The sequence below is a fragment of the Acanthochromis polyacanthus genome, chromosome 18, assembly GCF_021347895.1.
Source record: "Acanthochromis polyacanthus isolate Apoly-LR-REF ecotype Palm Island chromosome 18, KAUST_Apoly_ChrSc, whole genome shotgun sequence".
Taxonomy (NCBI): Eukaryota; Metazoa; Chordata; class Actinopteri; family Pomacentridae; genus Acanthochromis; species Acanthochromis polyacanthus.
The window spans coordinates 4,655,283-4,681,514 of NC_067130.1; the positions used below are offsets into that span (position 1 = coordinate 4,655,283).

General features: G+C 40.4%; 1 protein-coding gene across 1 annotated transcript; it reads left to right on the top strand.

Moving 5' to 3' along the window:
• Positions 1–25,436, top strand: atp2a2b (ATPase sarcoplasmic/endoplasmic reticulum Ca2+ transporting 2b). Its single transcript, XM_022215841.2, has 24 exons — positions 1–663; positions 984–1,001; positions 1,132–1,214; positions 3,759–3,863; positions 5,348–5,486; positions 12,327–12,407; positions 13,224–13,309; positions 13,810–13,965; positions 14,128–14,269; positions 14,521–14,687; positions 17,228–17,316; positions 17,516–17,618; positions 17,719–17,850; positions 18,009–18,128; positions 18,238–18,456; positions 18,581–18,704; positions 18,882–19,093; positions 19,293–19,513; positions 19,614–19,816; positions 20,575–20,660; positions 20,778–20,911; positions 21,058–21,175; positions 21,375–23,441; positions 24,384–25,436. The coding sequence occupies exons 1-23, from the start codon at positions 546–548 to the stop codon at positions 21,645–21,647; spliced, it is 3,129 nt and encodes a 1,042-aa protein (XP_022071533.1). The 5' UTR covers positions 1–545; the 3' UTR covers positions 21,648–23,441; positions 24,384–25,436.
• Positions 25,437–26,232: the final 796 nt, after the last annotated feature.

Genomic DNA, 26,232 nt, shown 5'->3' on the forward strand with positions numbered 1-26,232 from the left:
CTGAACACCGCATTCGACGAAGAAACGCGATTGGTGCCGATGAGGACGCTGGTGATTCCGCAACACATAGGCAGAGAAGGGAGCCGAGCTGCAACTTAACCACATGTTTAAATCATCTATTTGGACAGATTATTCCGGGGATTTGCCGTTTTAAAAAGAAGGGGACGACGTTAACGACACCCATTCTAGACCGCGGGCGTTGATATGAATTTTTCGCTCAAGGTCTCACGAGAAAGCTAGCGGAGCACAGCCGGCGAATTCAAGCGGAGCAGAGAGGAACAGTTAGCTAGCTTTAGCCTGTTAGCTCACCCCTTTAGCCGCTAATACGTTCACTCTCGCCGTACACCTGCGCGCCTCGCTGCCCCCGTGTTATCGCTGCTTAGCCGGTAACAGCCAGCACCGTGGGCTTCAGCTCTGATATTTTCCCAGCATTTTTTTGTTTTTAACTCCCTCGTTGACACCAGAGGAGGACCTGGTGAGAGGACCGTGACAGGTTGAGGTTGGGACCAGCGAAACCAAGCGGTGTCCTCAAGTGGCCGTTAACCATGGACAACGCACACACAAAGACGGTGGAAGAAGTTTACAGCTATTTTAACGTGAATGAAAGCACGGGTCTGAGCGTAGAGGAAGTGAAGAAGCAACGGGAACGATATGGACCAAACGGTAAGGGGCTAGTCGAAATTTGTGGGTCCGCAAACGGTATCATGTGTGGCCCGTAGCTCCCCGGCTTGCATCGGCCGACGAGCCGAGCAGAAAGGAAGCTGGTTGACGTCACGATCCGTATGTTGTAATAGTGGGAAGCATCACTCTGATGACTGAATCAGTTACCAGCGCACCATCCTCCGCTGTACCGTGTATCTGTGTAAATGTGCTTCACTCTAGCTACAGCAGCATACTATAATTGTACAGCAAGTGCTGACATGTACCTAATAACTGCTTGTCCACCTCTCTTTTGTGTGCGGCCTGAATGGGATGATCTGCAGAACTGCCAGCCGAGGAGGGTGAGTGAACCACTGCGTATACATCCATATAAAAATCACCTGTAGCTATATTTACAATTTCTCATTCCTACTTTCTCAACAAAAGGCAAGCATTGTTGTTAATTATTTGAACGAAACCATTGTTTTCCAGGTAAATCCCTTTGGGAACTGGTTGTTGAACAGTTTGAAGATTTGCTTGTGAGGATCCTTTTACTCGCTGCCTGCATATCCTTTGTAAGTAATGCACACATGTTTTGTTAGCTGTGCTGGGGGCTTATTCGGTGTCCAGCCAATGCAGACTGCACAGAGCTGACCTAGCGAAACAAATTCAGTGGCTTATGTCTGATGTATGCATTTGTTTACAGCCAAGTGGCGTATTTCCTTTGACGTATTATCAAGATTAGTACAAGTAAAAGCCTGTGAACAGGTTGTGACACTCCTACAAGATGTTGAGTTCAATACTCAACTAAAGATAAAGTGAGTATAGATAGTATTTTAATGTCAGAGTATTGAGAGGGTAATTCACATTCTGGGTACAAGTGCTTGCCTCGTTTCCTTCAGTGTGGAAGATGAAATAAGATAGTCGAACTTGGCTTTCTGCCAGTTGCACATTTTCTGTGCTCATCTTCAGCACCATGTTTGTTTTTTTTAGGGATAAGTTCAGTAGGTTTTTTTTATTTTCGCAGTACAGCTCTGCCAACCTACACATTGTATATAATCATTTTCTGATTGATTCTGTGCAGATGACGGCTTAGCAAGAATGCTGTTCAGAGTGGAAAAGACAGGCGCCCAGAATCTGTCTGGTGACACAACCCAGATGAACATTTTTTCTTGATTTTGTTTTTAGATATTAGTGCAAACATAGATTTTCTCTTCAAGCAAATCCTAAGTCAGTGCAGCCTCTTTGAGTTCGTTGTTTCATAAAGAGTGTATTAACACATCAGCAGCCATGAAGTCAGTAAATATAAAGAAACAATGACATGGGGCTAATGTGGAAACAGATATCAATGCCACATTAACATGTTTGATGATTATGTGCCATGTTGTTACAATGAGCAGCATGCTATGTTGTCAAAGAGTGAAAGCAACCGGAGAAGTCAGTATGTCTTCCTGACGGTTGAATTTCCAGGCGTTAACATGCCACTGCAAGACAGCGATGACTTTACGAGACCTTATTACAAGCTTCAACATTTCTTGTCCAGTACTCATGTTGTCATCACAAACGCAGCTTGACAGATCCTTTAATGAACAGACATAACATAGGACGCTTGTGTTTATGTCACCGGCGAGTAGCAATTCCCAGCATAGTGTCTGTACAAGGCAATTCACTACCGAGTGGCCTTATTTCTACTTTAGGATTGCCTGTTGGCTCATTGGCTCAGAATATCATCAGTCACCAAGGCATGGCGATAACAGCCAGCTATGCGTACAAAGATCATAAATCATCAGCTGTAAAACCCAGTGTGGTTGCGGTCACACAGCACGTGCAGACACATTTACATTTATTTCAGTGTGGCAGACATTTCACTACGAAGTTAAATACAAACATTTGTCAGACTTTATGTTGAAACTCTCAGGAGTAGATTGGTGCAACATAAGCGATTTTATTTTATAGAAAATAAATTGAATGTTATGTTTGATTGGCAGTGCCTAAATAGGTTAGAGCTGGAGAAGAGGGAGGATGCTGGCATCTCATTTGACACACTTCACTGCTGGCACAGATTCTAAAAGAGGAGAAAGTAGTTACTACACTCTTCCTAACACACTTGGCCCAGTTTACAATACAGACAGAAGCTGGCTTGATATTTATTATTATGAATTGTTACTTGATTGATGGTAGTTGCAATCATTCTATCATTTTTTTATCAGTCATTTTTTATTGTAGAAGTTGATGTGGGGTTCTGGCTCTATTTTACCTGAAAGCAAGGCATGTGGACATGGTATTGGGAGGAAATTCAAAATTAACATTATATTGTTGTCTAGTAGAAAGTTAGCTGAAAGGTCTCATATCAAATTTATGTTTGAAAAATACTCACACAGTCAAACTAGAGTTCCCTTAACCTTTTATTATTTGCACGTTTGCAGCGTCTTTGCAAAAATGTGACACTGAAACTATATTTTGCACTGCATCTTATGAACTGATGAATAAACAGAAAAAAAGGAACTGAACTCTATTTGGCAGAGAGTGTACATTTGCTGGTGAAGCTACTTTAATCAGGTTTTTACTTAATATTTTTCAGGCTTTAGAGAACTACACTAGGGGTTCTTGTTGTCTTAAGCCACTAAATAGACAATCAGCTGAAAATAGCTGTGACCTTTCTACCTCCTCTTTGTTCTATTGATGTGTTTGACGTAAAGAGGTGGCCAGCACTGATTGATATTCTGTTTCATATTGTGATTTTGAAAGTCTGCATGTTCTCATTCAGTCGCTAGAAGGTCAGGGTCCATGGAAATTTGGCACCACAATTTCAAAGCCAAGCCTGTAGACTTTTCATTTACAGTGAATAAAAATAGGCAGTGCTTTACCGTGACTCTCACGTTGTTTAACCAAGAAATCCAAAATTATAGGACCCCCAACCAATAACATTTTCAAAGGTACTCTTGTTTAAACAGTTGTTGCTTTGAGCATACAGAAGTATTCATTTCAGGTCGTTTTTTAGAGTGTGTTTTCCAAGGCATGGGACTTTAATGCTACCAGTATCGAACTCTTAAATATAAATTGGTGTTTGCAGTGTATTAAAATGCTGCTATTTTTTTCTTTGTCTGTTTCTTGTGCAGGTGCTGGCCTGGTTTGAAGAGGGAGAAGAAACTGTTACAGCCTTTGTGGAGCCTTTTGTTATCCTACTTATTCTCATAGCAAATGCCATTGTAGGAGTGTGGCAGGTAAACAGTCATTGCATTTGTCAATCTATCTTTGCATTAGTGATGAAAACTTGTGTTGTTCACAAAAATGGTTACATTGATAGTGAAGACAGTCGGCCTTTTTAGAATGGCTACCAAACGGTGCATAGTTGGTAAAGTTTTCTTAAGAAGTAACTTTGCTCAGGAGATTTTGACCAAATTAACTAAGTTGGGCTGATGGCAGAAAGTGGCTCTTCACTGCTGAATAGATGAGAGTCAGAAGAATTCTCCTACCAGCATCTGTCCTACCAATTGTTCTTCATAGCAGACTTAATGAGTTTTAATACTATATCATTAGCTGTTCCTCTGATGTCATCAGAGTGTCAGCGATGTAGAAGATGTGCAGCTTGGAAGAGGAAACTTACCATGTCATGGATGAAGAAGACTTGTACTGATTGGCAATCAGCTGTGAAGGCTATGTTAATCAGCGTATAACTCTGCTCGTTAGTTTAAAGCGCCGCATCAGCACACATTTTTCATCTATCCATCCTGACGGGTGTGCTGTTCTGTCTGACAGAAGCCTGCATCTACTTTCTCTGTATGCCTATTACTACGTCCAAACCTCTCTGCTGGACTGTCTTAAAAAATAAATGCTCCTTGAAAGTCCTGCTGAGGCTTGTGTAAATAGGGAGTTGTGCTGTTTGACTTTGTTTATACAAACAAAGCCACTATGAATGAAGTGGAGAGGGAGGAGGCTGTGTCTTCTGTTTTTTTGTGATGCTGATATGCTCCTACCTGTTGTGAAGCTCGGCCTGTCTTCACCTTAATTCTAACCAACTGTAGATTTGTATGCCTTTTTTTAAGCATCTTTTAACTGAGTAATCCCTCACCTTTCCTCTGGTAGCCATTTTAAGAACTCCGTGTCCCTGTTGGTCACCCACACAAAGACCATAATTTCCTGGGATTGTGTGCCCTGTCTACATGTCTACACTCCTAAAACTAGCCAGTCTGTGACCTATCAGCCAGGCAAGGAAAAGTCAAGTAACAGAAAAGTAGAAGTGAAAAAGGATTAAGAGAGAACTAAGCAGTCAAGAAAGAACATTTGAGAGTGAAGTAAGAATGTTATTGTAGTCTTAAAGTCGGGGTACTTTGACATATATTGGCACTATTTTACAGTAAATCTAAGGCATGCTGTTTCTTTTCTGTTTCACTTCTGCACACAATCTGACTGCTTTTTCTGCCTTTTACAACACACCACAGTGTCTGCATAATTCTACTCCACTGCCTATCTGAGTTTGCTGATCATGGACACTGTATTTTTTATATGTCGCTTTGCTTACATAAAGATAACACTCCACTCGCCACTCTGTCCATTTTGAACAGCAGTACACTGTCTGAAATGAAATATCTGGGATGTAGCTTTGTTTCCATCTTCCTTTTCAACTAGATCCTTTGAATTGTTTGGTGGTTCTGTGAAATTTGCTGTTTTTTAATGATTTTTTTACCCCCCATTTTTTACTGTTAAGGAGCGGAATGCAGAAAATGCCATTGAAGCACTTAAGGAGTATGAACCAGAGATGGGAAAAGTGTACCGCCAGGACAGGAAGAGTGTCCAGAGAATCAAGGCCAGAGACATTGTGCCAGGGGACATTGTGGAGGTGGCAGGTAAGATCAGCAGTACTAGGTAGACAAACATGATGCATTCTAATCCTCCAAATAATCTTAGTTGCTTGTAACTTCTCATGACAAAGCGAAAAGTTGGCAAACAGTTTAAAAAATACTCTGGACAATTAAACCTTATTAATGAAATTGTATCAGAGTGTAAATCGCATTTGTTCATAATGGCTTCCTGCTAGTCTCTGCTATGCCTTCCCAGCAAAAGAAAACATAATATTCATTTAGTTGGTCTGCATCCGTATTAGTTTTTGTTAAATCTATTGTGGATGGATCATCTGATCAGTTTAAAGCTGGTCTTGCTGCTTCTATTTCGTATGTAACCCCTAAAAGATGATTAATTGTGGGCTATAATTCAACAAGCAGATGCAGTGAGTGACTATAAGAGATGTAGTGTTCTGTAAACCTCATCAACAGTGTCATGAAATGCTCTTTATATACTTTCAAACACACAGCTGATCCTTCATCCTGTTCTTCCCCCTTGACAATTTCAGAATAATGGTAGTACCAAGTAAGTAAAGCAGTTATGCAATACAAGAGCAGAGGTCCAGTCTGTTCCTGAACATTTCTTGGCTAACCTCAACTTGGACACGGCCACATATATTTATGGCTTTTGCGTCACTGCTCCTCATTTCCCAGTGTTTTCTAACTGAGATTTAATTTGGCATCACTTATCTTTTATCTTTGTCTCGATCTTTCTTTGCTTTTATTTCCCCCTACTTTCCATGTTTCTGTTAATTATGTAGAGTCCTATTTGAAACAACAACAACGAAAAAAGAACTGTATCCCAAAGCAAAGCTTAATTTAGTAGGGTCTCAGAAATGATTGCTTTATGGTCTATAATCTTGTCAAAACATAAAACAAAGGACTGTGGAACCCAAATGTTGTACTGCCTGTCAAGAGAGTGCTGTATTAACCCAAACGATTTCAGTCTAACTTGAGCAAGCTTAAATGGTCATGTTTATTCTGCAGGGTTGAGTTGCTAAAGCTGGATAAGGTTGCTTTGTATAGTAATACACATTTATTTGTAAATGAAGACATGAGGCATCAGTAAAGGCAAAGTCATAATCAGCACTTCAGTAATTGCCTGGCATGGCATCCTGACTTATACAGAAGCTGCTGCACAGCTAAGGGGATTTCAGCGTTCTTAAATAAATCCTGAAATTGAATCTTCACAGCCTCCAACAAATTACAACCAATGACAGATTAAAGCTTTTCTAGAACAAGAGATGGAATGTTATGGCCAATTTCCAATTTCTGTTTGGTGATTGCTGGAAATGGTTCTCCCTAGCGTGCTTCAGTCAGTTCCGTGCACGGTCTGTAAACATAACAAAATACTGTACAGTTAAGATAAAACGAAATGTAATCTTTCCTAACTGCCTAACATGACTTAAACTTTACTGCAGCATGGTTCGACATTGCATCAACTAACCGAACCACTTTCCTGTCAAAGCAAAAGTAATTTTAAATTTCTGCGTGAATTTTTTTCCCCAACCAAAATTATCAGAAGTATCCTGTCATATTTTAAAGCTAGATTTTTGCCATCCTTAATCTGAGCTAGGGTTAGAAAGGGAATCAGAATCAATTTAATATTATTTCATAGAGCAGTACTGAGCCCTTCTGTCTTGTTTCTGTCAAATTTTCATGCTTCAGATTTCCGGTCTCAGTGGCCTCTGCATCCTGTTCCTATTTGACAGTGAATGTCAGCATGCATTGCTGCACGTGACGTTCTTGATAGCAATTCAGACATCGCCTTATGATATGATCCTTGTAGAGTCCACTCTTTGTGTGGCTTCAATCATTATGCTGTTTTCAGAGTTGCATGAATCATTCAACCTGCTGTCCAATAGTTTAGAGGAACAGAGGCTAATTCAAGCAAGTTTCTCTGCATGCTTTATATTTGCAGTTTCAGCCACATGATTTACTGTTTGCAGTAACAAGCTGACCATAAATATGGTCTCAAGTCTGGTAGATGGGTCTCTGAGAACGCATAAATTACGAGGACGGAGCTGATTGTCAGATTTACGTTACACTATATGAATCTGTGAAATTAGCAAGATTTGCAGTAATGTTAACTTTGCTAAAGAACTCTGTGTACATGTTTCTGTTAGTGTTCGGGAACCAAGTAGCCAACCAGCAAGCTGCAGCGTGAGTGTGATGTATGAGTGTCACACCAGGCTATAAACTGTCTTGTCAAACGAGGCATGTGGTTTATGTCCTTCTGGTACTCTTCTGTCGTCACAATCTTAGAATCTTTGTCAGTGTAATTGTTTCTAAATGGTCAGTTCAAGTTTGTTTGCTGAGTGTGCAATTTACTACGGTTCTGTGCCTTGCTTTGCACTGAGAACGTACTTTTTCTAGTCCTTGTGAGCGTTATGCCCACTCCTGCTCCAACAGTCAGGCGTACACTCCGTTCCGCCTTTCATAAGAGTAAGCCAGATGTAAGAACCTGCTGTCTCATCTACCTAGAGGACATCAAGGATAAGAGGACATGTTCCATTAGCAAGATTTACCTCAGGGACATGTTTTTCCTGCGGTGTTTGCTTACTTGTCACAGTTCAGTGTTTGGGCTGTTTTGAGCAGCTTGCTTTGGAGTATCTTTGACCACAGTTAGCTTTTAAGTGATGCACCTGCTTTCTTTTGCGTAAGTGGTATAGCTCTGAGCTGCTGGCGTAATGTTAAAGGATCTATTCCATGTCTGTGTGGCACAATCACCGCTCTGTGAAAACATTTTTAGATGAGATGTCAGTATGGTGCATTCTGAATCCAAATTTCATTGATATATTTGATTTGAATTACAGCAACACCTAACACTGCTGCTGATGGAGACTTTTTGATGCACACGGGGAACAGATGACTGTTTTACTGTAGAGTGATTTCCCATTTACAGTCACAGATGAATGCAGCTTGGAGTTTGATGGATGATTGCCATAATGTCATGGAAGCCTATATATAGACATTGTCAGTGTTTAGAAAGTAAAAATCCTTCCATAAAGTGCTATTTGAAGGATCATGTGTGTGCAGCACAAGTCCTTGCAGTTCCAAACCTTTTTTAACCACACATCACTTTTGGATAATTGGCTCTGATTACCTACAGTGAGACACATGATCCTGTCAAGCAGCTATAGCAGTGATAAAACACAAAGCTCATTATTATCCACAGGTCGTGAAAAATGGCCTGTGTGTCACTCATAATGCCAACTGGCAGCATGGGTTAAAAAGCACACACCCAAAGGGAAGTCACCATTGCAACATGAGCATAAGTTATCAGTCTCTTTACTTAATATTCCTGTAATGATGTGACGTCACTTTCCTTGTGTGATTGTATGTTTAACGCTCATTTTGTGGAAAATTTTCTGAAAGTTAAATGTTAGAAATCTGTCTTTTGTTTAACTGGCCATGTGAGGACCATAATGAATCGTATAACAAGCAAGATATTAAGATATGAAGTTGCTTGCAAACCCCTAAAATATCTTATTTCACCTATATTACACCATTTAGGCTGTGCTGATTATCTTCAGTGATATCTTAAGTTGCCTGTCACCCACATCATAATGACTCACTGTTCCTTAGTTGAGCAATTCACTCACACTATTTAGTCTCTTGACTATTGCAGGGTTTCATTAAAAAACCCAGAGCGAGTCTGCTGGTGTTATTTACTGCCAGGCAGCACTTTGAGTCAACAGTGCCAATTCGTTCCTTTCCGGCTCACTTTTGTTTCACCTTGCAATTACTTTTTTAGATGCGAAATGTGACACTGATCATCCCTGTTCTTTCTGGCTCATAGTTTTACACCACAGTCTGAGTTAATGTTGTCCTACCCTGGGGATCAGACAGCAAGACAGGATGTAACATGTAGAAAGGATACAGATTCAATTCAGTAAATAATTTGTGCTGCAGATGGCCACATGGCCAGATTTCCTCCCTTGTGTTTAAGAGTGTAGGATAGTCTGTCTATTGTCATCACCCAAGCCATTTGTCTCTGCCTGTCCTTTGCTGCTTCTCTGTTTCATCTGTCCGTGCTCCTTACTTCATTCCTCTACTTCTCACATGTTCAAGGATGTACTTCATTATTGTTACATAGTAAAACTAATATGCACTGTATGGTGCATGTTTGTGTATGTTAAGGTTGTGTGTTGTGATTTTGCCTTTTCATTAGAGAATTTGAAGAGTCACTGGAAGCCTGTAGGGACTCATGAAAAGTCCCAGAAGGCTGCAAGCCTACGTGCGAGCAACCTCAGTAACTGCGAGAGAAAATATACAACCCTCTTAAGGCCTCTAAAGTTTCACTGGACCGCACAGGATGAATAGTCGGGTGCTGGGTAACTTACAAGATAACTAAAAATCTAAATCTAAAATTCAATTTGTTGAGTTGATCTCAGATATTACAATAGCGGTTGTTTTCTGTAATCCATATTTCTTAAATTTTATTGTGTAAGTCAAAGCTTATGTTTCAGTTGCATGGGGTAGGGGTTCACATATTGATTAGAATCAGGGGAGGAAAAAGTGGAGACACGGCCCCTGAAAAGTGCATTAAAAACAACTGATGGGGTGTTATCAGTTAGAACTATACAGCCTGACATTTGTCCCTCACTCAGGGGAACAGATGACACAGATAAAAACCTTTGTTCACAAGGGAGAAGGAAAGGACCCTGTCCCAGAGGCTGTCCACTCTCTCCCCTAAGAATAAGAGCTAAAAAGAGCATGTTTTGTAAGACGAAAGGAAAGGAAAGATCTGCCACCCTCAGCTGAAACAGCTGCAAATTTTAGATCACTGCAGCAAAATACTGCAGATAATTACAAAATAATTGCATTCATTGTGTGCAAAGTAGAATGAATTTTAATATACAGTAACAGCAATTTCAGAAGCAGAGATGGCTGTATCTTATGCTTATCCATCTACTGACCATTGCACGGATTGCTTATGGCTCTCATTGCCTTTGAAAGTAGGTTAGTCTGCTTGCTGTGACCTTATTCCCAGCATACACCAATGGGTGGAAAATAGCAGGGTATTTCGTTATTACTCCAAGGTAGGAGGTTTTCTAATTAGTGATTTTCTATGGGAACCTTCCCGCAGGGCTTGGAGTCTTTAATATTTCCAGTGACAGCAGTTCCTCTGTTCCTTTGTGTCCTCTCTCATGCTATGCTTGTTCATCTCGTGAACTATCTCCTGTCTGTTATATTGGATCCAATTTGAAGGCAGGCAGGTGATGATGGAGTGGAGAGTCTGATCAGCTGGCGGACCAAATTTGGTAGTGCTGTAGCTGGTATAGTCCACGAGTATTATCCCTCAGAATGGCCTCAGCATTACCACATGTTGCAGTAATAATATTTTTAAATGAACTGCACAGTGTCAACAGGGTGTAAAACAATGCTGTGCTTTGCATATTTTATTGATTACGTAGTTCTTGAGTAGAATTTCCTCACTTCATTCCCTTGATGAGTAGTGAAAACCTGTCACTAACTTGTGAGAATAGTGAGAGTGAATGAACTGTCTGTACGCAAGCACACGTCATACTGTTTCTATTTCAGCTCGTGTGACGTGGATCGGGTTCTCCTTGCTTAAAACAGAAGTTTTTTGCTGTCATTCCCCCTCCCTAAGTCCAGCACCATGTTTTCAGCTGATCAAAATAGTTTTCCCATTTTTGGACGTGTGTTTTGCAAGACTCATCTAATCCTTCTTCCATTCTCTGCTCTCCTCCTTCCCTTTTCTCTTCCTCTCCACTCAGAAGGGCAGAGGCCCAGGGCTTGGTTTACATGTCTGTCACCACTGTCCGCAGAGATCTCTTAAGAGCCTCTGGGTCATTGCTTTTACTTTACTGTCCTTTCAAGCTGTGTGATGTCTTACTGTAGGATGAAAGTAATATTTCTTGGGCCCAACACTGGCATTTTCCATCATTCTCACCTCGTTAGAATTGTATTAATATATTAGCCATCATTTTTGAGTGCTACGAGGACCCATAACTGGCCTAAAGTCTTAATACAACAGTTTAGTTTAACTGTTAGAAGACTTGAGAAAATGTACAATTTTCACATGTTTATTATGGATTAGACCTTTCAAGAGGTAAAATATAGCATCTGTGTTTCCTGTCCCATCCTATAACCATAAAAAACAAATGTTAAAAAGCATTTGAGGGCAGATATGCAGTCTAACTCCAGCTTTCTGTTTTCCTTTTATCAAACCACAAAAGCTGAAAGGTTCATTTATTTGTGCTTTTATCTGTTTAGATCAGACCCAACTGCATGTGAAACCATCCAATGAAGTCAAACTATTGCTGCCCTTTTAAGAAAATCTAATAAATGTCAGTGGCTTTAATGGTACTTACTGGCTCAGAGGAAATGCTTGTTTGAAATTCAGCGTGTATTTACATTTTGCATTTGTTTTACTGGGGATAGCTAAAGTCTTGTGTCAGTGGAAAGAATGAGCTGCAATCTATTTGTGTCCTGTGCAGACGAGTGGAGCATTAATAATTTTTGAATGCACGACTCTCCCCAAGCCTCTCTAACAAATAACTCGAGTTTGATTATTTTATTTCTCCCATGAGCATGATCTGGGATAACACGGCAGCTGACTTAATTTCCAAGTGTTTATTGTCTGTGTGTGGTTTGATTTCTGTTTGTTTATTGCTTTTATCTTCTTCTGATAAGACGGTGTTTTTCGGCGTGTCTTTTTACATTTGGGACATTGACGTGTCTCTATCGCATCAAATCGCCGTTCATCTTGTTTTATAACTTGTTCTGTTTAAAGTGTCTTTCCACCTGTAGTCTTTACAGATGCATTCAAATTGCTAAGAGGCACTTAAGTGTCTGCTTTGTTGTTTTGCTGCACAGTTGGTGATAAAGTGCCTGCAGACATCAGGCTGTCTTCTATCAAGTCAACCACGCTGAGGGTAGACCAGTCTATTCTTACAGGTAAGGTCATTTTAAGATTGTTTAACTCTCACCATGACATGCAGTTGTATTTGCACATCACACTAACCTTTAAATGTATGGAGATGATATTTATAGGCATGCTTTGCTTTTCCTTTCTTTTGTTGGATTAATTCTTTGCCTTCCCCATCAGCCAGCTCACCTCTTTTGATCGACACATACATATTACAACAACAAAAAAAGCAATTTCCGTCTCCTTTCGACGCACATGCCCTCATTACATTCAGTAGTCATGGCTGCTCAGTCAATACCCAGCCAACAAGAAGCGAGCATGATGTGGAAGAAAGCTAAACGGATGAATGTGTGGATGGATAATGAGGTAGATGGAAAAGATTAGAAGGGGAGAATATTGAAGGATGGATAATGTACGAGAGGAGAGGTTTATTTGAATCAACTCCTTAAATCTCTTGTCTTGCGCTACTGCCTTAATTGGTAGCAAATTCCATGGGATATTTTAGTGTTTGAGCTATTTTTCTCCTCTCTTCCTCTCCCCATTCATGGCCATACCGCCCGTCAAACGCTCCCTGGCTTACTCTATCAGTGGTGTGCAGGCCTAGCACAGTTGATTACCCGCACAGACACACACAGTCTAATCACACATCAGTTGAGGGGTTTGAAAGGCAGTGGCAGGGCAGCGTTTGATAATTGTCAGGCCTGCTCAGGCAGCTCCAAAGCCTTTTCTACACCTGTCTGCGCAAAGTGTCAACCAACCATCAGAACTAGCACTACACGCTCTGCCACGTAGAAACTCTGCCACTGCTTCTTATTCTGTTATTTTTTTGTTTCTTCTTCCTGCAGGGGAGTCTGTGTCTGTGATCAAACACACAGACCCGGTGCCTGATCCTCGGGCTGTCAACCAGGACAAAAAGAACATGCTGTTTTCTGTGAGTTTAGGCTTTTCAGCGTTATTTTACCCTGCTTAATTTAAACCCCTGCCCCATCGGCATATTTTCTGTGCATCTGATTGTACATAAAAGCGACCACATTCATCCTTATCTTTTCTCAGTCCTGTTGTTCTTCACCTGCAATTTGTCCAATTATAGAAAATACTGAATTATCAGTTTGTTTCCTCTTTTTTATATTTCATACATTCAAGAAAATATATGTTACATACACATAATGCATATTGAAGGACTGAAGGCTCAAAGATCCGTTGAAAGGACCGTTGATGCTACCAGTGGTTCCTTTCACTGTGTTTGAAATGTTTTTTTAGTAAAGTGATGAATGACTTGTGCTGCATGTCGGCTCTTGCCACGTGTAAAATCACTTCTTTGTGCCTCATTCATGTCTCAGAGTGGTTGTTAATCTAGTTTAACCTGTTTGCCCAGAAGCCTAATGCATAATATGTTCTTTTTTTTTTTTTTTCGCTACTCCAACTCCACAGGGTACCAACATTGCGGCTGGGAAGGCCATCGGCGTGGTTGTGGCCACAGCTGGCAACACTGAGATTGGCAAAATCAGAGATGAGATGGCATCCACAGAACAGGAGCGCACACCACTGCAGCAGAAACTGGATGAGTTTGGGCAGCAGCTATCCAAGGTTATTGAAGTGACATTATTGTGACAAACTTGAGGTTTTTTTTTTACCTTTTGTTTTAAATATATGAAAGAAATCCACCCTTTCTACTTGATCAAATGTAAGTGATTACATATATGATTGAATTTATTAATGAAACTGATTGAAACTCATGTGTAATTCAAGGTCATTTCGCTGATCTGCATTGCCGTGTGGATCATCAACATTGGACATTTCAACGATCCCGTCCATGGAGGTTCCTGGATCCGAGGCGCCGTCTATTACTTCAAGATTGCTGTGGCTCTGGCAGTTGCTGCAATTCCTGAGGGTAAGTTAGAGAGCTCCGCAAACACAGCCGTGTCCTTGACATACTCTGAGAGGCTCCGGTAGAAAATACAGCATTATGGGCTGTCTTTCAATACTTGATGATGCAGGGACAAAGAAGGACAAGATAGATTTTTCATCACTGGAGTAAATAGTATAAATTACAGTTTCATCTCTTTCTGGAATTGTTTATCATCTCCTGTAAGTCTTAATAATCCTCTTTTCCGTCGTGGTTTTGTTGCGGCTCCTCTCTAGGGCTGCCGGCTGTCATCACTACCTGCCTGGCTTTAGGAACACGGCGCATGGCCAAGAAGAACGCAATTGTCCGCAGTTTGCCCTCTGTGGAGACCCTTGGCTGTACATCTGTCATCTGCTCTGACAAAACTGGCACGCTGACCACTAATCAGATGTCTGTGTGCAGGGTAAGAGAGCAGCGGACGGTGGTTCTTAATACCTTGCAGAAAGATTGCTAGTGGATTGTTACACACCACCATTTGGAGACACAAGGGAATTTTAAAGTGGTTTTTGAAGAGGCCTACCTCTTTGGCAGCCATACTCTGTGGGGAAGCCAGTCAGATGTCTGCTGTGTGAATAAGATGTTCAGTGATAATTTACATATTCATCTGTTTTGGTAAGCTTACAATTTTCATAAACATTTCAGCTATAAAACATGTGGACATTCTGTCTGTCCCATGTCCTCATGATAGGTTGTAGTGGTTTCTGCCTGGCTGTTTAGATTTTGTTGTTGTTTTTGTTTTAATTCTAAGCATTGGTTTTTAATGAATATCCAATATTTATTCCATCATCTTCAACAGTAAGCTCAGTTCACCTGCAATGAGATTAACGGTCTCAACATGCAGCTAAGAGAGCAGACATACAAAATTATTATATGTTAATGAAATGACTTATTTATTTCATCGCATTCTGTAGGCATAAAAAGCTATGCAATTATAAGCTACGACAATAAAAAAAATTAGCATCAGACAAAGACCATCTGTGATCACAACCAAACCGGTGAATGGGACTGAGGTGTGTCCGTGACGCATCGTTACCACTTGTGTTTATGTATGTATACAGTGTAAAGCCAGCTTTGGAACACTCGGCTCTAATATTGACATCACACTGAGGAATACTGCATAAAGTTCCTCCCAGCTAAATATGATGAATGAGGATGTGCTCAAACTGTCTGACTGCTGAGTGGATTAAAAGTTCATTGTAGAAGGGCATCTGAAGCGAGTGATTTTAGCATTTTATGGATTTAGAGAGGGATTGCCTCAGTGAAAATATTTAGGTGATGCACCTTTAAAATGAAACAGATGTTATTCAGAGTGATTACATTTAGAGAACCTTCTCATAAAGCGAGCTCTGCTTACATTTTCTGCGCTGTGACCTAATTTTTAGGTCCCAAAATTAACCCAACGTTTAGTTCCGAATTATGTAAACTGTGACTATAACATTCACATCATATCAGCACCATGTGCCCCAGAGTCAGCGTACGGCTGTGTACATCCACCTCTGTTAGCAGTGAACAGTGTTTAGGCTGAATGACGAATATTAAATAATGAAGGCTAAGGTTGTGTACAGACAGAGATGAAATGAGATTCAGAAGTGCATAGGTGTATTTTCTCATGCCTTATGGGCATTAAATGCTTCACGCTGTGTTGGTTTACTACTTGCTGTCTATTATTGTCCAACAAATATGTATTTCTGCCTGTTTTTCCACCTCGCTGTCTTTTTCTTTGCTTTTCTTCAGCCCCCACCCCTATTCAGGCAGCATGCTGATCAGTATGCAGTAGTTAGTCATTTGCAGCAAAACCAGTAGAGTTGCATAACTGACCTTGTGTCTCTTTCTGCTGTCTCTCTATCTTTTCATCTCTTGCCCATCCTGCACAGTTTTCTGCAAGTGAAACCTATACTGAGCATTTCTTCAAGCCTTTTAGTTAGTGACTAGAGGATGACATTTCTAGCTTTTTGATACATTTCAGACATCTGCAGCATCCATGATGCCCCTGTCCAAATAGGGCACTACTAAAATTAGTTGCCCTGGGTGAATGAATGTTTCTATTCAATTCAGTTTCTTTTCCTTCTTCATGTGTTTTGGAATCACTGCCACTGACATCGCTGCTCTTTGTAGTCTTGCTTGTGCCTGAAGGGAGTGTAGCCGTAACGCCAGCTCATCATTTTATTAGGATGTTTCTGTTTTCATCCTTTGTACATGTCTGTTTTTGTCCCTCTGTTCAGGGCAGATGTGGTGCAGTGGGTTGAAGAGCGTGTTATATATGAATGGCAGCATACGTGTGACAGCAGTGTTAACATTTCTACTGTTATCTCACTCCAAATCTCTGCTTTGTCCTCTCATTTGTTAAGCTTTGTCTTGATTTCAGACATCTCTAGCATAGTACACCATGGTTTATCATTTTTACGTTTAATCAACTTAATCTACTTTGTACATCTCAAATTGTAAATATTTTAAGCTTTCTAAATCTATTTTATGAAGGTGTTGAGTAAACAGTACTCTGGAGTGAGTATCCCTATCCTAAGGCTTGAATTCTCAAGTATCTCTACAGAGTTATGAGTCACTTTTATACATGTGGAGTGACTGAACTCAGAGGAATCCTGTGTCTAACTAGATGACATTTATGGATCCTCCCCGCCAAATTGCCCAGGATCTGCTTTGGCTCAGCCTTTCATTATTATTATAACCTGTTCTGTGTTAGCGTTGTCTCATAAATATGAAGCTTTCTGGCAGGTTTATTGGAGTGTGCTGCCACCTGCTGGACGCAGCGTGCATCAGCCCCTCAGCTTTCCTCTGCATATCTGTGCACCTTAACACTAACAATATAATGAAATGGATACAGCATTTAATGCAGAAGTATTGATTAAACTCTCATCTAGAGGTAATAAATGTGGTGTGTGTGAAACAAGCAGTAACAGTTTGTCTCTCCTGTTTTTATGTTTGCAGATGTTTATCATTGATCGGGCAGAGGGAGATCACTGCTCATTAAAGGAATTCACTGTTACTGGCTCCACATATGCCCCAGATGGAGAAGTGTGAGTATACAATGTCTTCTTTCTGTGTGGTATAACATCAAAATAGTGCATTTTTATAAATACGTCAGAAGCATCAATGCAGAAATTTTATTTTTGATCACCTTTAAAAAAAAATCATTTCACTGGTCTTGTTTTACCATGTCTGTACCAGGACCTCGACTCACTCAGTCTTTCCTGCCTGCCTCTGTGATTTGTTTAGGTTCCATGATAGCAAACCTGTCAGATGCTCCCAGTACGACGCCTTGGTGGAGCTGGCCTCTATCTGTGCTCTCTGTAACGATTCCTCACTGGACTACAATGAGGTCGGTGGTGTTAATTGGTTCTTACTCTGCGAGCACCGAGGTGGGATTTTCTGATGACGGTGACCGACCTTATCATTTGTCTGTGTTTGTGTCAAATCAGACCAAAGGCGTGTACGAGAAGGTGGGCGAGGCCACAGAGACGGCTCTCACATGTCTGGTGGAGAAGATGAATGTGTTTGACACAGATGTTAAAGGCCTGTCCAAGATCGAGCGAGCCAACGCCTGCAACTCTGTATGTAAACTTAATCTGTTGAAAATCAAATCTTTACAATACAAACACTGCTTTTTTTTCCTATATTTTATTCAAATATGTTGATATAACCCTAAATGATGTAGAACTTCAGAAGGAGAAGGAATTCCTCACTGCGGTTGTTTTTCTCGTGTATTTAGGTCATCAAGCAGCTGATGAAGAAAGAGTTTACCTTGGAATTTTCCAGAGACAGGAAATCTATGTCTGTGTACTGCATTCCTAATAAAGCACGCTCCTCTGTTGGCAAGATGTTTGTAAAGGTGAGAACCGCACACTCTCAGCATCACTGTAGCACTTGAGGGTGTGACACAAATATCTGATTAAAAATATTTCTCTCTCCTCCCTTCTCTTATCTGTTCCTGCTTTTAGGGTGCCCCTGAAGGAGTGATTGACAGGTGTACACACATCCGTGTCGGCAGCAACAAGGTGCCCTTGACTCCTGGCATCAAGGAAAAGCTGATGTCTGTTATCAGAGAGTACGGAACCGGCAGAGACACCCTGCGCTGTTTGGCTTTGGCCACCCGAGATAACCCCTTGAGCAAAGATGATCTGGTGCTGGAGGACTCGTCTCGCTTTATTGAGTACGAGGTGAGAGCAGGGACAGATGGATAACCTCTCTGGAATCTCCCTAAAGCTTCAGCTGCATTTTTGGTTCCTTAATCTGCTCTTACTTTCGGTAACTTGTACTTGTTTTTCTTGCTTTATCACGCAGACTGATCTGACATTTGTGGGCTGTGTGGGAATGCTGGATCCTCCCAGGGCAGAGGTGGCAGCTTCTATTAGGCTCTGCCGTCTCGCAGGCATCCGAGTAATTATGATCACCGGAGACAACAAGGGTATGTGGGGATAATCACATCTGAGAGAAAAAAGAAAAAACATCCACAAATTATCTAATTATTTTTAGTTCAATCAACAAAACAGAACACTTTCCAACTACACAAATAGGAGCAATGAGGAAAATACAGTTCAGAATTTCTTTAGATGTAAATGTTGTGTTCTTGTCTATTTTCCAGGGACGGCGGTGGCTATTTGCAGACGTATTGGCATTTTTGGAGAAGACGACGACGTTTCCAGCATGGCTTTCACTGGCAGAGAATTTGATGATCTGTCACCTGCTGCACAACGAGAAGCTGTGGTCAAAGCTCGCTGCTTTGCTCGTGTTGAGCCTTCTCATAAATCCAAGATTGTTGAGTATCTGCAGTCCTACGATGAGATTACAGCTATGGTAAGAAAAAAGTGTGCTCTGCAGTCATGCGTAATAGCATTAAAAAAAAATCCTATTCCTTCTTTCGGTGATGTTATCCTCTGCTGTCATCTTCTTTGTGATTAAGAAGAGAAGATTAGATCAGATTTAGGTTGGATAGTTCATCATTTACTGTAAAACACTGAATGACTTCCTGTCCTGGATCTCACCCTCACTTCAGACCGGTGATGGAGTAAATGACGCCCCGGCGCTCAAAAAGGCTGAGATTGGCATCGCCATGGGTTCAGGAACAGCTGTGGCCAAGACCGCCTCTGAGATGGTGTTGGCTGATGACAACTTTTCCACCATCGTAGCTGCTGTTGAGGAAGGCAGAGCTATTTATAACAACATGAAGCAGTTCATCAGATACCTCATCTCTTCAAATGTGGGCGAAGTTGTCTGGTAAGGATGGCTGGTCTATAGAAACACGCACTTCAACACACATTTTTATTTATTTTTTTTAACTTTTTCATCCTAATTGTCATGCTTTCTCTATGTGTAGCATCTTCCTGACTGCAGCTCTGGGCTTCCCTGAAGCTCTCATCCCGGTTCAGCTGCTTTGGGTCAACCTGGTAACTGACGGTCTGCCTGCCACCGCTTTGGGCTTCAACCCACCAGACCTGGACATCATGCAGAAGCCACCACGCAACGCTCGTGAGCCGCTCATCTCTGGATGGCTCTTCTTCAGATACCTTGCCATTGGATGTAAGTTGGGTCGTAGTGACTGTGGAAGCAAACACATGCTGACTGAATGAGTGTACATGCTGTATGTGACACACTAGTGCATCTACTCATTACTCTGTGTTGCATGTAGGGGTGGGAATCTGTGGGCACCTCACGATTCGATAACGATTACGACTCAGGGGCTACGGATTGATTATACGACGATTATTGATGCATCTATAATTTATGTATATTGATGCAGTTTTCCCAAAACACATTTGTTTTTGTCTCACTGAATAAGTTTTCATCACTTGCAGTTTTAAAACCCAGTGGGGGTGGTAAGTCATGTTTGTTTTCCTCTGTGCGCCTGTTGACGTGTCCGCATCAGGTGTGCACCTCAAAGTGTCCTGGAGACAACATGTGCCGCGCTTCGTAGTTCCGCAACATTTAGACCCTTATGTAAAACTTTCATTAATTGAAATTTGGATGTTTGTCAATCGATTCAGATTTATCCATGTCCAAATCGTGATGCATCTAAGAATCTGAAATTTCCCCCACTTAGTTGTAAGCAATTTTAGAAAATAACCTGCTGATATTTTTGTCGGTGTACGTGCAGCCTGTGCCACAAAATCACTGCAAAGGTTAGCACTGTATTTTAATGTTGTTGAAGTAGACATTCTGTGCTTCATCACCAAACATGCTTCTGTAACTGTTGCTTCTTTCTACTCAGATGTAAGTAAGCAGGCGTCTGTGCCGTCGTCAGCGTGTATTAACCATGCTTCTTTTGTTCATGTGACAAGGTTATGTCGGTGCTGCCACTGTGGGTGCTGCTGCTTGGTGGTTTGTTGCTGCTGAGGACGGGCCAAGGATCACTTTTTACCAGCTGGTAGAGTTTTACAGCTACTATCCTTTTAGTTCAGTTCACTTCAACTCACAAAACCTTTTTTTATTTTGATTTTTTTTGGTGTTTGCTCAAATCTTGTTTTCTACCACCTCTTTATAGAGCCATTTCCTGCAATGCGGTCCAGAAAATCCCGATTACCAAGGCCTGGACTGTAAGGTGTTTGAGTCTCCTTACCCTATGACCATGGCCCTGTCTGTTCTGGTCACCATTGAAATGTGCAATGCCCTCAACAGGTTAGCTTGAACAAGGATTCCTACCAATTTATGACTGTTGCGCTGGACTTAACTGGTCTCGATCTCCTCTTTCACTTTTCTGTTTTATGTACTGTCAGTGTGTGGCATTTTAACAAGCGTTTTCATTTGTCTTTGTTGTTTCTTAGCGTGTCAGAGAACCAGTCGCTGTTGCGGATGCCTCCCTGGGAGAATGTGTGGCTGCTGGGAGCCATCTGCCTCTCCATGTCCCTTCACTTCCTCATTCTCTATGTGGAGCCTCTGCCAGTGAGAAATCTTTTTTAGTTTGACGTAGAACATTGTGCTGTGAAGTGGAGCTCACGCAGAGCAAAAATATCATTGTTATGATATTAGAATGATTAATCTGCCGTTATAAATACTCTACTAATGAGCTGATGCTGTGTGTCTCTGATAAATTGAAGCATTTGCCACCTAGCCTGAACTGCACTTTTGCGTTTCCTTCCAGATCATCTTCCAGATCACCCCTCTGAATCTGACGCAGTGGTTAATGGTGCTCAAGATCTCACTACCCGTCATTCTACTGGACGAAATGCTCAAGTTTGCTGCCAGGAACTACCTGGAGCCTGGTAAAGAATTGGAGAAGCCCGCCGGCTCCAAAAGCTGCTCCCTGTCTGCATGTCTGGAGGGCATCTCCTGGCCCTTCGTGGCCTTTTCCCTCCCCTTGGTCCTCTGGATCTACAGCACCGACACTAACTTGGCCGACATGTTCTGGTCCTGACTGACTTGAGCACAACCTCGACTTTTCCATTCCCCACCCACTGCCATCACTTCCCTCTTTCCTCTCCTTTTTCCTCTCTCTCTCTGCCTTCCTAAATGTGCATAGCTAGCGTGTGTGCGCGCGTTTGTAGAGTTAGTGTGTGTGCTTGTGCGTGCCTACCGCGTGCGTACGAGAAGGACCAACTTTAACACATGAAACGTAACAAATAATATAAAGTGTTAACATTAAGAAGTCACCTGTTTTAAGTTGGAGTAGGATTTGTGAATGGGTGAGGCTTTAAATGCGAGTGTTAGAAGACCATCACTCCCATAGCTGTGGACTTTGTTGCTGGTTTGAAAGAAAATATACTGTTGCCATTTTTTTGTTAATATTGCCTTTAAGGTTCATATTTTTAACGGTGTTTGGAATATAATTTCTATGTCACTACAATAACAGCATTGTTTTGTTTAGCTTCCCTCATAATGAAAAGGAAATTTAAGATATCGGAAATCATTGATCTGTACAGAGATTGAACACTATTTTATGCAACCTTTTTTTTTTTGTTTTTTTAAATGGCTTTGTAAATTGTTTGACCGGCGTGGCTTAGACATATACCGCCTTGATTTATTTTCAAATGTTTACCATTGTGTCTTCAGTATAAACTCAGAACTCTTTCAGAGCGGACAAGCGCCATGTGGCAGACGAGGACGGGGAAAGGTTTGGGACTCGGAGTGAAATGTTTGAATGCTCAGCTTAAACAAAAGAGAGAAAAAAAAATCCTGATAAACAAAAGCCGCATGTCCTGTGACCAAGCATGAACTGTATGTGGTTTCTCATTTCTAATTTAATTGTGTATGTCCCCCATGTCAGAGCGTAAATTAATGTTTTTTTTTTTTACTATATTGATTGAAAACGAGTCAGTTTTTCTGCACTGGGCAGAGCACAGCTACCTCAATATGATAAAAGAATTATTTTTTTTGCTCATCTCTAGATGCTTTTCCTCGACAGTCTTGCTAAAGCGTAACATCTGAGGTGTGCCCCTATTTGCTTGTGCAGAAAACAAAGAACAAAATCTTCCTTCCCTCTTAACATTTTTAAGGATATATTTTGTTTGTATTGATTTGTGACATTCATTAACTTTATTTGTGTGTTGCTTTGGAGACAGAACTGGGTGGGGATGCTGTACCATCTCCATGGCGTTTGATTCAAAGGACCGTAACAGTAAAATCTCGAGAGAAAAAAAATACTAATCCATCAAGTACTCCAACTGAACTTGGATTGCAAATAAACACCCCAAAATGTTTTTTACTTTAAGGAAAATACACTCATAAACCCTTTGAATCAAGTGTTTTCTGTCTTTATTTAATACAATTTGAGGCCCGTGGTTATCGACATTATTCATATCCAGTGTTTTTGTATGTTCATATAATACTTGAATACAGATCATTTCAGACATATGAATGCTTTCGTTTTCTTGGCACAACATGGCAGGCAGGAGATATTCATGACACACGGACCCGGTCTTGTGTACATGTGACTTTTCCAGGCTTTATCATTCAGAGTTACTGCTGGGTATACCATACTTTGTGGTGGTGTAACGCTTGTCAGATTAGAGCCTATACAGTCGACTGCACTGATCTTAAGCATCATATTTTGAATGGAAATTTTCACGTGTGAGAAAACCCCCCCACCCCGTCTACAAAGCATGTTATTTGAGTAGAAGCCTGGGTTTGTTTGCACTGTGTGTTTGTGTTCCACGTAACAACTGTGTGCTTTTCTTCCTCAATGCCTTCCATTGGCCCCCCTGTCACTAGAGTGAGTATCCATTCGTCTTATACTGTCTGATAAATGCTACTTTACTATGGATTCATTTGGTAAAACAAACATTTTTAGCCCTCATGTTGTCCTGCAGGTCAAAATTAGCCCGGTTAAAAGTTTTAAAATGTGTGTGTGTGTGTGTGTGTGTGTGTGTGTGTGTGGTGGGGGGGGGGGGATTCACAGTGAAACTTCCGATGTCCACATTTTCAACATTTTTGGGAAATCTTTGAACATTTTGTGGTGGGAGAAAAAGAAACATTCACAAAAAAAATGAACCAAAATCCAGCAAATTTTGGTAGATTTTTTATGTAAATGTTCTGAAAGAAAATATTAGAAGTTTTACTGATACATATATGTAATCACTTTAGATATTTTTAGGATTTTTTGGGAAGATTTTCACTAATTTTTCGAAAATATTTACAAGAATTGTCTTGCCAAATTTGGGGGATTTTTTTTTAAATATACCTTTTAAGGAATTATTGGAATTTTCTTCCTGAAGGTTTTGCTAATTTTCAGAAATTTGGGGAAGATTTTGCTGAATTTTTGGATTTTTTTCAGACAAGGAAACAACATATTTTGGTGCCCGTAGAAGAGGACAACAGGAGGGTTAAGAGGCTCTCCCTTAAATAAAAATGTGATTCATTTTTTGCTGCTAAATTAAAAAAAAAAAAGAAAAGTAAGAAATGATACTTTGAAAGAATCGCTAGAAGGAGCTCTGAATGTACAGATACAAGGGAGTGAATACGGGCTATCATTCTACAGAGAATTTCATCCACATGCCACTATTGTGAATGCCACTGTGCTCATCTTTTCACCCCTTTGACACGTGCTTAAATTCACAAAAACCTACTCTTGTGATCGGGAAAAAAAAAATCAAAATGAAGCTTGTGATTTTTAATAGTATGTTTTGTATTAATGTTGTCTCTCTCTCTCTTTTAGGTTGGCTCTCGTGTAGCCTTCGTATGATTTAAGAGTGGCCTCAAAAGTTGGAGATGTCTCCTGCTTGTGTCGCTCACTCTGACTTCACACACCTCAGACCCCATGACGACCAGCAGTACGTACCCTCACACAGGCATAAAGGACACGTTTTCACCGTAACGGCGCCAAATACCTGAGGGTATAGTTTAATTTTTTTTAAAAAGGGGGGTGTTTTGGGGCCGGGAGCTTAGACCACACACACTTCTTAACACACACTTATACCTCCGTGTGCAGATGCTAAATCAATTTGACACTATTCCAGTTTTGTGTGCAGGGAAGTTCTCAGCGCCCTCGACGATCCCTTCTTGCATGAAGAACTTACTTCCGACTTCCATGGTAGCTTGTCACATAGAGAATCTTTCAAAACACTGGGTTGAATGGTCTTAGATGTACATCAGTGTACAAAAACATCCATGCATGCGTTCCAGCTGTACGTAGGCTTTGCGATTTGTATTTATAGATTCTAATGTATAATACTCAAATGACATATTAAGATGGATTTATCATAGATATTGGGAAAATCACTGTTTTTATTGTAATGGTTTGGGTAATTTGCACAATATTAGACATGGAGCAATGACTCATGCTGAACTGACTGTGCTCTACTTGAGGTTTTTTCTTTTTTTTTTTGATTTTCTTCCCATTAGTTAACTACTGTAGGCTGTTCACTGATCCATTTAATTTCATGAATTAATCCTTTGCAATGAGTACAACAGGCTGACACTGATTCATTGGTAATCCTGCAATACAACAGTGCTCTGTTTCCTTATTGCCTCTGCATTATTATTATTATCATTATTATTATTATTATTATGTATCTTTATCAACTGCTGTAAAACTGTGATCTAATGTGAGAGGCCCGTACAGTCTCCTCAATGACACCTGGTCGAAGAACAATATTAACCATTATGTAAAAACAAGAAAAAAAGACGATCATTATTGAAGAGTAATAATGACTGTACATGCATTACTGAGGTTGTGGTTTCAGGTAAATAAAATAATATAGTATTTGAATTGTGTCATTTTCTTTTTTTTTCATTGCACTGAAGTGAAATAAGTGATGTGGTAATATATGTCAGTAAATTAAGGCGAAAATTTGGGAATTTCAGCTACAATCCTCTTTCAACAAAATGATGCCATTTTGGGGGTAAATATACATAATTGAGGGATAATCCATGGATATATCTTGCATGCATTTTTATGAAAAGGAAAAAAAAGTTTTTTACATTCATTGGGATCATGTCTTTACAAATTCTATAATTATTTATTATGGAGACAATCATTTATTAATAAAAAATGACTGGATATCACTAAAATGTCAACTAAATAACAGTCTGAATTTAAAAAAAAACAGCCACCTTCTGATTAACTAAATAATTAAATGAGCTTATTCAAAAATATTTTGGATTTTGTTCTATTTATTAAGTTGAGATAATCATGACAGATATTAATTTTTTGGCAATATATCAAATTTTAAATGGAAAATAACAAATTTTATCTGTGTCTGAGAAATCACTTTCAACTAAGTTCCCCGTTACAAAAACACCTCTCAAGGAAGTGTGTTAATTCCAGATCACATGACCTGCTCCACATGATGTCATTTCCTCCTGAAGAAAAGACTGGAAGACTCCAAGGCTTTCTGAGTTATTTAATATGAAGTAGTCAACAGGTTTACAACAATATCTTTATAAATAACTTTCAATTTTTCTCACTTGTATGTGTAATATTTAGAAGAATCTTTGCGTAAAAATGCCATGTGGTGTTTGGTTATAGGCGGCCATGTTGATTTTAGGCCTGAAAACAGCAAAAA

What these genes read in the sequence shown, in the direction of transcription:
- atp2a2b (XM_022215841.2), top strand. Translation starts at nt 546, where the DNA reads ATGGACAACGCACACACAAAGACGGTGGAAGAAGTTTACAGCTATTTT. An exon ending in AGACCAGTCTATTCTTACAG is followed by an intron (nt 12,408 to 13,223) that starts GTAAGGTCATTT and finishes TTCTTCCTGCAG; the next exon opens with GGGAGTCTGTGTCTGTGATC. An exon ending in GATCACCGGAGACAACAAGG is followed by an intron (nt 18,705 to 18,881) that starts GTATGTGGGGAT and finishes TCTATTTTCCAG; the next exon opens with GGACGGCGGTGGCTATTTGC.